Raw genomic sequence first — 17100 nt, 5'->3', positions numbered from 1 at the left:
CTGTCATTAAAGGCATAAAAAGGCCGTAGAGAAAGAATCAACTGCCTAGCAAGGAGTGTAGTGAAAGCTATAACTACCCAAGCTTTGTTTGATAGGCTCGCACAGGACTCAACTGGAGTTAAGCACAAATCGGGTTGGGGTCAAGCCGTGTTCCAAACATCTCACCGAAAGCTTTAAAGATACTTATCCAGAAGGATGCAAGAGTTGGGCACAGCCAAAACATGTGTATCAGTTCTACTGGCTGGCCTTTACATCACGGGCATGATGGATCAATGTTTGGGTAAATGCTTTGCCAGTTTAGCATTGGTTAAATGAACTCCGTGTACCTCTTTCATCTGTATTAAGCCATGTAAAGCAGATGTAGATGATATGTGTATCAGGTCTAAGATAGACTCCCATTGGTTCTCTGTTAAGTTAACACCCAGATCAGTGTCCCAGTACCCTGGAAATCCAGAGTTCTCGCGAGAGCACAATTTGAATTGTGCCCGCAAGATACTCTGGCCACGAGCAATGATCCAGATTTCTTCTATCTCGAAATTAGAGGACCAATCAAATCGGTGTAGGCGGGACAAAGGCGAAGCTACACTGATGGCTTGCAGTGTGCTTTCGGCGTCCGGAATCATCTAGAAAACATTGCAAGGTGGCTACCGATGAACACCAGTTGTTTGAAACGGCTTTGGCCGCTACAATAAAGGATTTAGATTTGGCTTTTCAACTAAAAGAGGAGCAGAAAACGCCCTCAAATCAATCATACTGTGTCATAGTGGGCTTATTTGGATCTTTTTTGCACAGAGTTCCTATTCTGATGGTAACAAAAGAAATGTGTCTTGGGTAAATCATAGGTTTGTGAAAGCTGAAGGAAAGATGCAAATGCATCTCCCATATATAGGTTCTGTATTGTTCTAATCCCTTTGTTAGACAGGTCGAGATATTTTTTTATCATGCAATTTGTAATTTTTCTTACATATGACACCCTATCGGAGCATCTATGAACACAAGCATTAAACCTTTAAAACATTAGAACTCTTTGTAAACTTAAGACTTAAAGGTTGTATCAGCGATTTCAGGCCCAAAAAAGGCCCAAACATAAATGATCACATTCATCTAATCTTTCCTAACGATCCACTAGCTTTCTGCCCCATAAGCAGGCCGTCAAAAAAACGCGTCGCTGTAGGCAGCCTAGGCTCCGAGATCTGTACACAAAAACAATTGCTACCAATAAGGGTTGGCAACCCACTCAAAGGCAAAATAAAGTGTTACAACCAATAACTGACGAGATGCGCGTTTAGGAGAGTTTTAATTGCATGGGAGGGAGGGGGAGGGAGTAGCGAGCTAGCTCTCTGTTTTGTTTGAACATCAACAGAAGTGACGTATTCCCGCTATCGCTGATACAACCTTTAAGTTTGCATCCACAAGAGTGGAAACATTCCTCAATAACAATCTTTATCAGTTAATCATGTGATTTTATTATGCCTATAAATCCTTCCATGTACTCACACTAATTAAAGGCTCCCAGTCTGTGTGCTTACCAGTCCCTGCTCTCTTGTGCCACCTGCAGGAAGGATGGTGCACCACCCCGAATTTGAAGGTGCTGGTCAGCAGCCGGGTCTGCAGGTGTGGCGGGTGGAGAACTTCAAACTAGTGCCCGTCCCCGAGAACCTCCATGGAGGGTTCTACACTGGCGACGCCTACGTCATCCTCAACACCATCAAGCAACGCTCAGGACAACTGCAATACGACCTGCACTTTTGGCTGGGTGAGGGCTCAGGAGTGGAAAGAAGTCAAGCTAAAGTCAAATGTTGGATCAGAGTCAGTGAGCATCGTTTCGTAGTTAACAAACGCAAGCTGAAGGAGGAGGAAGTGGGTAGTGGTTACAATTGACCTCCACTGGTGTGTTGTTGAGTTTAAAAAAGACTCACAGACACAAATGCATACAAATATAGTCATACAGGTACGTTCCAATATCTTTAAAGATTCATTGGTATGTGCATAGCGCACACATTGCTATACACTGCTATACACAGAATTAAACATTAGACATGTGAGCGTATGAGTGTATGGGAGGGGGAAGTAAAAGAGTGCAGCATTCTCAGATTGTGTGTGTGTCCTCAGTGAACTCCCAGGAGTGTGTGGCTCCCGCTTCCCTCTCCCAGGCAGCGTTGCTCGGAGAGAGAGAGTGTGCCAGACTGGCACACGTCTCTGTGGAATGGAAACGCACTAATTACACATGCAGATCAGCACTCATTAAAATACAGCAGAATCAGTCAACATAGCACGACACACACCAGCACAACAGGGACTCAGCACACAGACACAATAACGCACAACACACATCCTCTGTTTCAAAATAGATATGCAAAAATACATGCAAAAGTATGTTTGTGTGTGTGTGTGTGTGTGTGTGTGTGTGTGTGTGTGTGTTTATGAGTATGATTTTGTATGTGTACCGTATATGAGACCATTCTAATCATGTATATCTCTGTGTGTGTGTGTGTGTGTGTGTGTTTGTGTGTGTGTGTGTGTGTGTGTGTGTGTGTATGTGTGCACGCGTGCGCATGTGCTTGTGTGTGTGTGTATGTAACAGGTGACCACTGCACGCAGGATGAGAGTGGGTCAGCGGCCATCTTTACCGTGCAGATGGATGACCATCTCGGAGGGAAGCCCATCCAGTACCGCGAGGTTCAGGGCCACGAGTCCAAGACCTTCCTGGGCTACTTCAAGAAGGGACTCACGTACATGGTAAGAACCTTATGGTCTCACAGGCACCCAGTACATGGGTGTATTAACTTGATTACTGCATTTGTGCAACTTGGTGAGTAATTCAAAGGTTTAGAGTTATTTTTTGTTTCGTATAGCTTATAGTGAAAAAAAAATCTTCTAATGCTGACAATGTTGCAGTGACCTATTACAGTAGCATACCATTTGTTCCAAGGCTCTTGAAATGGTGGCCTAGATGTATACAGAAGGCATGGTGGTCTCATGGTGGAAGAAGTTTATTCCTTTTTCTGTTGCAATGCTGTGTACAAGGACATGCCTCACTACATTTCAGCATTTTAACCACCTTCCTCAAATTACATTCTTAAGAAACAGTCTGTTTCCTCTGCACACCAAGCTGTGTAATAAATGGAATAGTTCAGACAATGTGCTGGCAACCTAGCCTTCCCGGATGCATGCAGTTCTCACAGGCACACACACACACACACACACACACAAACATCACCAGCACCACACAGCAAAGGTCCCAGTCAAAGTTTGCAGATGCTTTTTGTTAAGTAGGCCTACCAATCGGAAGCCAGTGTCAGTCTCTGAATATGCCCAACACTGTCAAATATCAGAATCACTAGCATACATTTGTTAACTAGCTGATGCTTGGTTAGTGTATTAAAGAAGGCCACAGGGACGGACTGGGACAAAAAAATGGCCCTGGCATATTTGGCCCAAGCAGCCCTCAAATCGGTTGGGCACACCTCATTAAATACAAAATCCTAAGTGTCAGGGAGCACTGAAAATGGACAAATGTAGGCCTCATTGGCTATTGTGGTGGAAAGAACTCACACCTACCCATTCAATTCAAGACCAAATTAGCACTCTGGTAAACCTCAATCCAAGGAAACACGCTGAGACTAAAGTAGTCGTTGAACTGTCAATATTTTGATCACAATACTACAAAGTGACACAGCCTGACTAAGTCTAAGCCAATGCAACACTGAGCAGTAGAGTGAATGTATATTCTGCATTTAACCCAATTTGAGATCTGCACAAAATCTGAGACTGGAACAGCTCTGCTCCATCATTTATCCTCACAAAGGGGTCAAAGGACCTCCTATTTCCTATACCAATCCAATCAGAATTTGGTGTTCCGATTCTGACGTCTTGGCAAAGGGATATGGCATCAATCCACCTAACAAATCGTTTTTGGGTGTTGTCATGGATACTTTTCTATCCATGATATCCAGATAACCTTTTGCCCTCTTATGTCGCTTAATTTTCTTGTTAACCAAATATACACATGAAGCTATGGTCATGAAACATGATTCTAACTGTCCAATCATAATCGCTGCCATATTCTTCAGCTGACAGACTGCAATCAGCAAAATAAAGAGCTGACTGACAGACTGAGGTTAGTAAAAACCTGAGTTATGAAGGATAAATAGCTGATGGACAGGCTAACGTTTCTCTGACCGCAAACACTTGCTGTGTTCAGATGGCCCTTCTCTACAGAGAGTACAATATTGACCTTTTGTAGTCTGTGTAGCCTACACTATCACTCTGACTGATCAGAGGTAGCCATGGAGCGCATGATCTCCATATTCAAGTAGGCTATACAAGCAATTATGAAAGATGCATTTCTGCTTGAATTCAAAGTATCATTTCAAATTATTCAATATGCTACATTTAAACTATACGATACTCAATTGATAGCATTACCAAAACATTACTGAAGCCTATGTGTAAAGAACTAAGCTACCTAGATTGTTGTAGACCTTATTGCAATTTATTTATACCAGTTATAGGACAACTGAAACAACATAAAATAAACAGGGCAACTTTGTTGCCTGTTGGTACTACTTACCTAGTACTGGTACATTTTATAACAGGACAGCTACAATAACTAATTCCTGTTAATGTCATTCAGTAGCCTATCGTTACAGTATATACAGCTTAGTTGGCTTGTGCATGAATATGACTTGAAGTTTTGTAGCCTACATTTCCGTCAGTCTACAGTATTTTAGCCCATCTTTACCAAGAGAACTCTTCCGAGATAACCCTTTTGACGTCCTATTTAAGAGACCAATCACCACTCATGACCAACAATTAACGTTGATTTGACACTCTTTTCCTGTCCGGGTTTGGAAATCATTCATTTAGAAAACTTAATTTGCTATTTCTTATTATGATCACAGCACGGCCTTAATTACATTATCGCAATTAATAAATCATAATCAGCATGTCACACATAGCCTACCTGCTCCATCACAGGTTCACAGGTATAGGCCATCCTATATCATTGAAATGCTGAGCAAATTAATTTGCCGCCGCCAGGGTGCGTCTAGATTTCTAGGCTAGTCTCCTTGCTCAAATTCAACAAACTTCAACATGTTGCTGACATAGGCTAGCTAGCCTACTTGCGATATTTTATATTTTTGTTATTTTTGCAGAATAGGCACTACCGGCACCCACCGCAGTTTCATGTAGGCTACTTCGAGTAACTATTTTTTGATGCACTCACAGAATCCTGGCTCTGAGCCAAAATGGGAGGGGTGGGGCCTGTCCAGTGTCAGTATGGAAAATGAACCAATGGGCCGCTGACTGACCTTTCTTTGAGCCGATCTTTGGCCAAACAAATTAAATATATAGCCTATTTTATCAGCTCAAAAGGTGCGTCAGTCCACCAGGAAAATGCCCGGTATGTCAGATGGCCAGTCCGCCCCTGGAAGGCTACTGTATGTCCATTCAAAGACACAATTCCAAGACTTCTTTGTGCAAAAGCAGTCAGAACAAGTATTGAGTGTATAAATGAACTATTTTAGATTAGTTCATTAATTTTCAAAAGGTCAACATTCCTGTATTATAACCTCTTTATTCTAATATTTTGAGATACTCATTTTTGGTTCTCATGACCTGTAAGCTGTAATAATCAAGATTACAACAAAAAATGGCTTGAAATATTTCACTTTATATCTAATGAATCTAGAATATATAACATATTGGGCCCTATCATGACAGTCAAAAGCGCATCGTCACTCGTCAAAAGCTTATTCAAATCAAGTGGGATGTGTCCAGTCCATATTGGGAGGGTTTTCGTTATCAAACGTCAAGCACATGGCGCAACAAGGTGTTCCTAGGTTTTTTAATCAGTCATGGGTGTGTTTAGGGTGTATAACATCATTTAAACCAATGAGAATGACATCTGTCATTCCCTTTTACGGCGCAAAGCGCGAATGTCAAATAAATGCATCGGTATTTTGACATTCAACGGCGCATTTGAAGGAGGCTGCTTGCGAGACCGTATGGAATAGTCATTCCACTAAACCATGCTTTACTAAAACCTAGCAAAACTCATTGGCAAAGTGAAACTAACTTCACTATGGTGTCAGTCAACGACAAGACAGTTATATGCAGTTACTTTTACTATTGACTGACAATGGGTTACCATCGAAAACATAGGCTGGAAAAAGCAACACCTAACCTAATATTGCTCAAATGACTGAATAAAAAACATTTATCCTGCAGAAGAGTTGCTTATATGTCGTGACAGTGCGTCTTCAGCTGTGCTCCATACGTGTCTCTCCCCTAATCACTTTTAACCGTCATTACCAATTTGCAAATGATGGATCATGAGATGTACAGTATTTCGTAATATCTTTATTCTAATTATGTTTCCCATTGTAATCGTGCAATTTGTAATGTTTTTCATGGACGTGCGCTGGTGTGCTTTAATGGATGATAGAAGGACGCCAATATGACTGTTGACAATGCGCTCTTAAAATAACATATAAACAACTTGCCATAGACTTCTGACCAGGTGTACAAAAGCGATTTTTAGACAATGCGCCAGGTCACTCCCTAAGTTGTTACTGTAATTGCCACACCCCTGGGTGCATTGTTTAAGAAATAAATGTGCAAAATAAGGAATTAAACTTTGTGCCGGGTGGAAAACGAGTTTTACGGCATGCGCCAGTGTGCAAAATACAGCCCATTATGAAAGATCCACTTTTTTAACTAAATTAGGGGGGAAAATGAACTTTTCCATGATATCCTAATTTTTTGAGACCCACCTGTATTAGGCCTACAAAAACATCAGAGGTGTATGCGTGAATATAATATATGTGTGAATATAATATATGCATGAATGTGTGAATATAATATATGTGTGAGTATAATGTCTGTGTGAATATAATATATGTGTGAGTATAATGTCTGTGTGAATATAATATATGTGTGAGTATAATGTCTGTGTGAATATAATATATGTGTGAGTATAATGTCTGTGTGAATATAATATATGTGTGAGTATAATGTCTGTGTGAATATAATATATGCGTGAGTATGATACTGTATATGCGTGAATATAAATACACATGCAGATATGCAGACAAACATCTACAAATACTTTCTTTTGCTACAGAAAGGAGGAGTGGCATCTGGATTCAAACACGTGGTCACCAACGAGGTTGTTGTGCAGCGTGTGCTCCAGGTCAAAGGTCGCCGCGTTGTCAGGGCCACAGAGGTGGCAGTCAGCTGGGACAGCTTCAACACTGGAGACTGCTTCATCCTGGACCTGGGCAGTGTGAGTTGTGGCATATATTTTGTTTTTGTGGATTTCTGATGGGGAAACACAAAGGTTACACAAAGGAAAGAAAGAGAAAAAGAAATTGGCAGAAAGAGGGGAGTGAGAGGGGGGGACAGAGATTAATGATCGTAGGCTTGTTAAAGTGTTCCTTGCTTAAAAGCTTTCTATATCAGATGTTACTTTTGCTGCTTCAGTCCTCAGAATAATAGCCCAGTTTAAACAAATCACTCCACTTTGGGTTCAGGGATGTTCAAAGACAACAATCTCCTCCCTGAGAACAATCCAGCACACTGAAGGCTTTCTGAAGGCTAACTTTATTACCGAGCAAATGTTCAATAGTCACATATTCTGCTGAGAAGCAAATGTCTGGCACAGAAATTATGTATGAAAATGAATAAGGAAAAGTTTTCCTTGTACCTCTTAAATATGACTTTACTGTACATTATCAGTTGCCTATTGTATGTAGGCTGACATCTATTCTATTTCTATTTTTTTTCATCCTATGTTACAACAGGAGATTTACCAATGGTGTGGTTCCAAAAGCAACCGCTTTGAGAAGCTAAAGGCCACTACGGTCGCCAAGGGCATCCGAGACAATGAGCGCAGTGGACGAGCACGAGTGTATGTGTGTGATGAGGGGAGCGAAAGGGAGAAGATGATTGAGGTAAGTGTGTGTGTGTGTGTGTGTGTGTGTGTGTGTGTGTGTGTGTGTGTGTGTGTGTGTGTGTGTGTGTGTGTGTGTGTGTGTTTTCGTGTTCATATGGGGGGATAGGGGTTGGAGTGGGTATGTGGGGTGTGTGGAAACTACACTGACCGTGAACATGTTGAGCAAATCTGAGCAAATTCATTGCATACGTCCAGCCAAGTTGTTAAGTTGCGAGAGCAAGCCTGTGGGTGAAGTGAGCTGATGTAGACGTCCACCGTGACGTCTGCATTTCATGTCTGTATGAGTAATACAAGAAACGCTTTGAGCTCAAACATCTAGTAATGATATTTGTGTGTGTGTGTGTTTGTGTGTGTGTGTGTGTGTGTGTGTGTGTGTGTGTGTGTGTGTGTGTGTGTGTGTGTGTGTGTTTAACACGTTATCTGTGTGTGTGTGTATGTGTGTGTGTGTGTGTGTGTGTGTGTGTGTGTGTGTGTGTGTGTGTGTGTGTGTGTGTGCAGGTTTTGGGGCCTAAGCCAGACTTGCCTGAGGGAGCCTCCGATGACATCAAAGCAGACGCGTCCAACAGGAAGCGCGCCAAGCTTTACAAGGTGCCTGATCTGTGAGCTTATTGTTGCACATGCCAAACTCTTAAAGGTGCTTATAATGTAAGCCTGGCGCAAACAAGCCCGCTTTTTGCTGACATTCATTTTTATCACCAAATCAAATTGTGAGGCCCTCTGAACATGAGGAAATAATTTCCTACCAGATAAAAGACCCGTTGTGTCAGTTTTGGAGTTTTTTGAAAACTGCATAAGACTAGCAGTGAAAGAAGCCAATGTCACTAAGCAGCTTATGCCATTTACAAGGAAAGACAATCAGTCAGTACACAAATAGAGACTCTCCTACTTGTCTTGATGCTTTATTTTTGACAGCATCTAGATTATTTTATTTTCATGCTGCCCAAATGACTTATTAATCATAAATCCCAAGGGTGCAGTCATTTTTTGTAGTTCTATTTGGCAGTCAGCAAGATAGTAAACAAGATAGTTTTCATGAAACAGTCAGTAGAGATCCAACCCATGATGAAAGACAATTGTGGCTTAATCTATAATGATCTATAACTCATTCAACTGGTCAATCAACCATTCCGTGAAACTCAAAAATCTTTCATGAAGGGCCAAGGGTAGGCCCAGGGAACCAACCTTGACCTTTGACCTGTGCTGTCTCAGGTGTCCGACGCCACCGGGGACATGGCCATTGCTCTGGTGGCGGCTGAGAACCCGTTTTCCCAGAGCGCCCTGGAGTCCAGCGACTGCTTTATCCTGGACCACGGCTCCGACGGCAAGATCTTTGTCTGGAAAGGTAAACTGACGGTTTCAGCCGTGATGACTGTAGTAGACTTGTGCATCTTTTCTGTAGACATTGTACTGTACTGACAAAGTTGTCTTTGCACTGATCTCAGTCAGAGTCTAATCATCTGTGCCAAAGCCCGTTAGCGAGTGAGTAAAGTTGGGTGAGAAGAGAATAGAGGAATGGAGAGATCAATAGAGAGAAGAAGAAAGAGAAAAACAGAAATGAAAGAAGCTTAGAAGTGGCTTAGCAAGGGTTCTGTCTGACAATGAAACAATAGATTCTTCCCATCATTTTTCTTGGGTAATGATTTAGAAATAAAACTATTACGAGTCAATTGTTATGTAAAGCAGAAATAGAGTTCCAGTTTATTGTTTCCAAAGAACTTTTTCCCTCCCAGTAATTTCAATTCTGGCATGAAGTCTCTCCATCCCCTTTGCATGCATTTCCAATTTCATTAACTGGGGCATGATTGGGAAAACACATTTTAAAAAGTATTTTGTTTGTGACTTGGCTAAGTTTTCTCTCTCTCTTTCTCTCTCTGCTGTGCTTTCTCTTCCCTCTCATTCATTCTGTTACTGTCCTCTATCTCTTTTTTTTACTTTATCTCTCCCCGACCCCCCCAACTCTCAGGAAAGGATGCCAACATGGACGAGCGCAAGGCTGCTATGAAGGCGGCGGACGAGTTCATCAAGAAGATGGGCTACCCCAAGCACACGCAGGTGCAGATCCTGCCCGAGCACGGTGAGACGCCGCTCTTCAAGCAGTTCTTCAAGAACTGGCGCGACATGGACCAGACCGAGGGCCTGGGCGTGGCCTACATCTCCAACTCCATCGCCAAGATTGAGAAGGTGCTCTTCGATGCCGCCACACTCCACGAGTCGCCCGCCATGGCTGCGCAGCACGGGATGATCGACGACGGCAACGGAGAGAAGCAGGTAATGGGAACAGTGCAGGTGTGGTGAGGTGTGGTGAGCTGAGAGGAGCTGAGAGCTTAGACCATATTCTGCTTTTGATGAGTTCCAGTCAAACACTGTAAGCCCAGATAATACCACTTAATTATCAATTGTGCATAGCTAATGGAAGATGCATTCATTGTAATAATGAGTTCATATGAGTGCTAGCAATCCAGCTAACAATCCAACATGTAGATACAAATGCTAATGATTTAAACCTTACCTCGAGTCCAAAGATCAGATGTAAGTCTTTCTAGTACCGTGCGCTCATCTAATTTCTTAAACTTCCATAAAAATTTAAAAGGTGTTTTTAAAGGCCTCCAGGTGTTAGGACTGTTTCACATGAACAGTATTTTCAGATAATTACTCCATATAAACAGTACTTAATCAGGCTATTAAAGTCTAATCATCATCTACCAAATCTTGTCAAGCATATCAGTAGTTCAGTATTTATGAAGTCATTACAAGTTGGCATTGCTTCTGGATGTTTTTATTTGCGTGTGTTTTTGGTTTGGGGTGTGCTTTTGTCAACATCCCCAAACATCACAAAAGGAAGCTGATAGCAATGAGAAAACACAAATTTCCTGGTAGCAACAAGATGTCAAGGACAATCTGACCCAACACGCATCCTGTGCAGATTAGAATGCCTGTTCTAACTTGAACTTTGACCTTTCAGATCTGGCGTATTGAGGGCTCCGACAAGGCTCCAGTTGACCCATCTACCTATGGGCAGTTCTATGGAGGAGACAGCTACATCATCCTCTACAACTATCGTCATGGAGGACGTCAAGGACACATCATCTACATTTGGTGAGAAATCACACTACTGAAGAAATTAATTTGGGAAGATTTTATCAAGTTTAATTTAAAGCCCCGCTCTGTAACTCCAGTCATTTCTTTGCCGATTTCTCACTTTTGTTGTCGCATTTTTCTCTACGGAGCTCCCCCTACAGCTTTGGGGTGCATATTTCACAACTGTCTCTTTGGTCTTTTTCGCTGGCTCTGCCATGATGAACATCTCAAAAATAAAGCCATCGCTGCTAGTTCTTATAGCTAGCCGGCATGGCTAATCAGTGTTTGAGGGGTTGTTTGTGTATGTCCAGAGAATTTCGAAGCATTTTGTGTTTCTCGCTCCTTCTCACTTCTCACGAGACTTCAGACTTTGCCGGGACACTAGTGCAGATATTGCAAGGATGGTTTTCCGCTAGGAGATGGTAGTGGAAGCTGGGAAAGCTGCTATTTTCGCCACAATACTGTAGGTCATTTAACCATCACAATGATTTCTAAACTGTTTTATTAAGTGGAAATTTTGCATAATGGGGCTTTAATTGTAAATTTAGAACCCTTTTCGGAGAGGCCTGAGGTTTCCTACTTAGTTCTGGTACTGGTAGCTCTCATCATGTTCCTCATACTTGAAAATTGTTAATTTGTTGCATTTTAGTTGCATTTTATCCTTGGTACATTCACCTGAATTTCCCACAGGCAGGGAATGGACTCCTCCCAAGATGAGATTGGTGCATCAGCGATCTTGGGTGCCCAGCTTGATGATGAACTCGGAGGAGGACCTGTCCAGGTAAAGTTAATACAGAATTCATCTAAAGCAATACTGAACACACGCCCGTTAAAAAACAAAGGAATGCAACTGCAATGTTTTGAAGCTAATTTTGGTCATTGATGAGATGCTAAACTTTGATTTCTGCATTTTTCTACAAACTAAGAGTAATTTTTCCTGAAAAAGCATAAGCAATTCTGAAGTAATGGTTAAAAAGCTATCGGTCAGCAGAGCTGAGTGAAACTTAAGGAAGTGCTAAATTTTCTCAGGCTCTGTTGGCAGGCCGAACTGTAGGAATGTGTTTATGGCATTCCCATAAGAGAGATTCCCAAAAGCACGCTCGGATTTAGCTAGGAGGAAGACTGCAGCTAGTTTGAAACTTTGAATTGGCTACTTTTGGGCCAGACTTTCAGTTGACTGTGTCCTGACCTAGAAAAACACGGCATTCCTCTACTCGCCAGTTCTACTACTCCCAAAACAGCTGTAAGCACCTATAGTGGAGTTATTGTTCCTCAGAGTGCTGTTGTCACTCTCTGCTGTGTCCTTCCATTCCTGGCTCCTCCATCCGCTTGCCCCCTTTCCTTCCTCCATCCACCACTGTCACTCCCTCTCTCTTTCCTTCCTCTAATCCCTCGTTCATTTCCCCTGCCTCTCTGTCTGCAGGTTGCTGGTGCCCATCTTACCACACAGGTATCTCTGTTTATGCGTGGGGTCAGATACTGAATGTATTCCACAGGGGTTGACCAGAGAGGGTTTGAATGCTAGTGCATTGTGGGCCAGTATCCCAGAAAGAGGGTGAGGTTAGAGGTTGTATTCTGGCTGGAAGGGTTGATGTGATTGAAAGCCAAATGTAGTGCAGGACCAGGCCAGGGAGCTGTCCACATGTAATGGGAAATGCATTAGCGGATCGCCAAGGGTTAAAATTGAACATGTCCCAAAATGTAGCCTGACTATTTTTAAATGTAAAGCTCTTATGTGGACTGTTACATAGATAGGCTCTGTAGGTGTTGTCTGCCACAGGAACTACATTACCTAAAGTCCCCTAGGGAATGGCCATTAGTGTCGGTGGCTAGTTTGGCTGTAGCTGATAAAAATCTGATAGGAAAAAGAGAGGCCAAAAAACAGGACATGCCACTGAGATGTTTTTGAGGGACGCCCAATGTTGTCATTTGTTCCTTGTTGCTGCTAGCCACTGATCCCAATTGCAGAGGATTTTAGCTCTGGCAGATGCATTTCCAGATTCAGAGAAAAGGATAAACAGAACAAGTAGAATACAGCCTAGTATACAGTTCCCACATCTGTGGTACAAATCCTGCAGCTTTTATAGGTTTCAGACAGTGTTCTGACTCTAGACATGAATATCTGGGATCGTCTGTGCCCTTCTCTCTACTTCCCTGTTTGTTGTTCATCTCACTCAGCATGACTGTGAGCTCATTCATGTCATGGTGGTTTGTATAGTCACTCACATATCGTGTCCAAGTGCCTGTCCATTACCCCCCAATTCAGTCGCCACTTTGCCTGCCTGTTATTCCAGTACTGCATAACTGTGCCTGTGTGTTTGTGAGTGTTTCTGTGTTTGTTTTGGGGGTTGTTTGTGTCCACTGTGTGCACAAACACACGTATTAAGTCTGCATGGGCTGAGTCGGTGCATGTTTACACTCTTTATCATATCATCCCATGCGATGGTTTCATGGTGACATTACTGGAAAATAACAGAGGACAATAGGGTGTGGAGTCGAAGAGTCTCATGAGACTTGGGTGCGATGAGGAGTCGTCCGTGTGAATTCACACTTGATCAGATGCCTGGAGGGGGTGAATCGAGGTCATGAGGCAGAAATGTGTGGACTGGTGCAACAGATGCAAACAGACTGGTGATTCAGCGTGGCGAGAAATAGTGGCGTGGCCAAAACAGCCGGTCTCAGTGTTGCCCAAGGAGGAGTGGGAGGGCATGAAAGGGGCCCTTTTAGCACCGGCTGAGGGCAAGAGACTCCACACAGACCAAAACAGCAGGCCGGGCCAGACGCTCCCCCCCGAAAACATGTCACACGGCCAACAGCTGAGGACGCTGGGACTGAGGAGTTTGGCTTTTATGTCACATTCCTTTTTGTTGGCGTTTGCTACTGACACCCTGTGGCCACAGTGTGCAAGCACAGCTTAAAAAACAGCATGATGGAACTTACTAAAACAAGAGTGGTTAGATTGAATTGATACTCACGGTTCTCATGAAGAGGTCCTCTAGTGTGCACTTTTGTGTTTTTTATGCACATACAAAGTTTGTGCAAATGTTGTGTATAAAATGTGTACCGGTAAGCATCACATTCTGTGGACTCCCAGATCATCAATCACCTCATCTTGAGCATGCTACCACAAGGCTGCAAACTGGAAAAAAATGACCATGAATAATCCTTTAATTTCGTGTGTGTGTGTGTGTGTGTGTGTGTGTGTGTGTATGTGTGTGTGTGTATCTCAGGTGCGTGTGGTCCAGGGCAAAGAGCCTGCCCACATGATGAGTCTGTTCGGGGGGCTGCCCATGGTGGTGCACAAGGGGGGCACGTCCAGGGACGGAGGGCAGTCGGCCCCCGCAGACACGCGCCTCTTCCAGGTGCGCTCCAACTCGACTGGACACACGCGTGCTGTGGAGGTGAGTTCATGCTGCTCCATGCTCTCTGACAACATGCACTGTAAAGCATTATCAAAATGTGAGCAACTGTTCAGTGGTTATTGCTTGGCAGTATATTTTCTTTTGATATCAAAATGTACCATGAGCTTCAGGCTGTTGAATTGTTGTTAAATGTAGTGTATTTACAGTGTAGTAATACTGTAGTATTGTTATGCTACTGTTATCTGAGGCTTAGTTTTACTGTTCTGTAAACACATTGATACTTTGATACTTTCTTTAAAAGACGTGTTGGCTTACGACATTTAAATACACAGAATTTGCCATGTAAAAATATCAATATTCAATTTGGAGTTTGTTTATTCAAGCATCACCGTATACACTCACAGTCTTATGACCTTTTACCTGACTCTGACCCCGCCTCAGGTTGATGCTGCATCTTCCAACCTGAACTCGAACGACGCGTTCGTCCTGGTGACCCCGGGGGGAGCGTTCGTGTGGGTGGGCCAGGGGGCCAGCGACCCAGAGAAGCAGGGCGCCCAGCAGCTGTGTGGCATCCTGGGGGTGTCTGCCTCCGAGCTGCCCGAGGGAGGAGAGAGTGGTGCGTGGGACGCCAAACACACCCCAATACAACACACGCGCCGACACAACACACACTCCAACAGAGACGTGCACACACAACTGCTCCTTAAAAGTCAGCATTGACTAAGTCGCTTTGGACAAAGTCTGCAAAATACCTTCAGTAACTTTATTAGATTTTTTACTTTTATTTATTATAAATTATGAAACATATAAATAATAGTGAAACATTTAAATAATGTGTAATAAGTAAACTTAAACAGTGGCCCCGTTTCCATGGACGCTTTCAATTCTGCGTAGGTGTTCCCTATGTGTTAATAAGGCAGAGTGACTTAAACAATGCGTTTCCATGGCGGCAATACAGTACATCTAGGAGCTTCTGACAAGAAAAAAAACGTCCATGTACTGTAAGCACAAGCCACACATACACTCACAGTTCAGTTAGAGTTTGAATCGCTTGGTAATGGCTGACTGTCTCTCCCATATAGATGACTTCTGGGAGGCACTGGGAGGCAAAGCAGCGTATCGCACCTCCACCCGTCTGAAGGACAAGATGGACACCCACCCGCCCAGACTCTTCGCCTGTTCCAACAAGACAGGCAACTTCATTGTGAGTCTTACAGAGCCCTTTACCCACGCCGCTTCATTTGTTCTGTCAGTTTAAAGGTCCTTTAATGCCATTTCATATTCAGACTCAGTTTTCATATTTGTAAGGATGTACTTAACCTTGTTTTCCTGGCTCAGATTGAGGAGGTACCTGGCGAGTTGACACAGGACGATCTGGCCACAGACGACGTCATGATCCTGGACACCTGGGAACAGGTAGGGCAGAGACACCAGTATGTTTGGTCACATGAGAGGGGAAGCGAATGGAGGCGATGCAGACATTAACGGCTCTCTGAATTCTCCACAGGTGTTTGTATGGATCGGCAGCGAGGCCCAGGAAGAGGAGAAGACTGAGGCCATGGCTTCCGGTATGTTCCGAAACCCGAAATCTCTTTATTTAAGGTCACAAGGGATGTATGCAGCCTACGTCAGCTATTAGTCAGATAATCAGTTTATTAAATTGGAATCTATGTCAATCATATCCGTATTCAAGGAAACAGACCCACAACAGAAAATAAATTAGACCACCAGCACACGGTCTGTAAATGCTCAAACACAAGTTTAAAGGATATTATCTTTGTCATACTATGGCAATACTAAGAGGCCTCAACCCTTAGTGTAACAGGGAGGCTAACTACATCGGGCACGTAACTGAAGCGTTCCGTTCACATATATAATCAATAAAACTGTCTACATCAGACGTGATAGCAGCGCGTATAGATAAAAAAAAATTAGACTTCTAGAAGTCTTCCATAAACTATTTTTACGCCATGCGAATGGAGCGCTTCAGTTGCACACCCGGTGTAACTCTGGTGTAAGACTATAGGTTGTTGCAGGCCTTTTGTGTAGAAAATGTGGTTTACAGCCCATCAACCCTCTTCTTCCGTCCAGCTTCTCGCTACATCGAGACTGACCCTGCCAACCGCGACCGCCGGACGCCCATTGTGAAGCTCAAGCAGGGCTTCGAGCCGCCCACGTTCACCGGCTGGTTCCTGGGCTGGGACCATGACTACTGGACCAGCGACCCCCTGGAGCGTGCCATGGCTGAACTTGAACTGTGAACTGTGACCTTTTAACCTTTAACCTTTTTCGCTCCACTGCCTTACCGCCCTGAGCTGAAGCCCCAGGCACTCCTGAAGGAAAACAATAATTAACTGCTCTCTCTGCATGTAGCAGTTCCACACGTACAGTGGACAATAGCCATTTTTCTGCATTTTTTATTTATGCTAGTTTGAGGCATACTAGGTACACAGAGAAGACCTGATCTCACCTGGTTTTTACACACACACACACACACACACACACACACACACAACTGTTTTACAATGACTAAGAACACCTGCCTCATTTGACATCTCCTGCATGTTGTTTTTCTATAGAAGTACACAAAGTGTGGTTTTTATGTCAGCATTAGAATTGTCCAACAGTAAGGACTTTTACTTAGAAATACCCCTTCAGGGTGACTGTTATAGATGCTGCTGCACATGCATACTGCCACAA

At 43.3% G+C, this 17100-nt stretch overlaps 1 protein-coding gene across 2 annotated transcripts in view; it reads left to right on the top strand.

Moving 5' to 3' along the window:
- gsna (gelsolin a) overlaps positions 1 to 16914 on the top strand; it is a 30318-nt gene extending 13404 nt beyond the window's left edge. The window contains exons 2-17 of one of the 2 annotated variants that reach the window (XM_048258421.1): positions 1559 to 1756; positions 2585 to 2739; positions 7130 to 7291; positions 7809 to 7958; positions 8459 to 8548; positions 9170 to 9302; positions 9924 to 10228; positions 10923 to 11056; positions 11729 to 11819; positions 12462 to 12488; positions 14269 to 14439; positions 14842 to 15016; positions 15483 to 15604; positions 15739 to 15816; positions 15908 to 15968; positions 16492 to 16914. In XM_048258421.1, coding sequence (XP_048114378.1) covers positions 1564 to 1756; positions 2585 to 2739; positions 7130 to 7291; positions 7809 to 7958; positions 8459 to 8548; positions 9170 to 9302; positions 9924 to 10228; positions 10923 to 11056; positions 11729 to 11819; positions 12462 to 12488; positions 14269 to 14439; positions 14842 to 15016; positions 15483 to 15604; positions 15739 to 15816; positions 15908 to 15968; positions 16492 to 16661 — 2217 coding nt within the window. In that variant the 5' untranslated portion in view covers positions 1559 to 1563 and the 3' untranslated portion in view covers positions 16662 to 16914. The remainder of the gene's footprint in view (positions 1 to 1558; positions 1757 to 2584; positions 2740 to 7129; positions 7292 to 7808; positions 7959 to 8458; positions 8549 to 9169; positions 9303 to 9923; positions 10229 to 10922; positions 11057 to 11728; positions 11820 to 12461; positions 12489 to 14268; positions 14440 to 14841; positions 15017 to 15482; positions 15605 to 15738; positions 15817 to 15907; positions 15969 to 16491) is intronic. The other variant, XM_048258422.1, reaches the window with a different exon arrangement.
- The last annotated feature ends 186 nt before the right edge of the window (positions 16915 to 17100 follow it).

This window comes from Alosa alosa, chromosome 12 (genome assembly GCF_017589495.1).
Source record: "Alosa alosa isolate M-15738 ecotype Scorff River chromosome 12, AALO_Geno_1.1, whole genome shotgun sequence".
In the NCBI taxonomy this organism is placed as follows: domain Eukaryota; kingdom Metazoa; phylum Chordata; class Actinopteri; order Clupeiformes; family Clupeidae; genus Alosa; species Alosa alosa.
The sequence above is the reverse complement of the archived record's forward strand: the minus strand, read 5'-3'. Positions and strand labels throughout refer to the sequence as shown.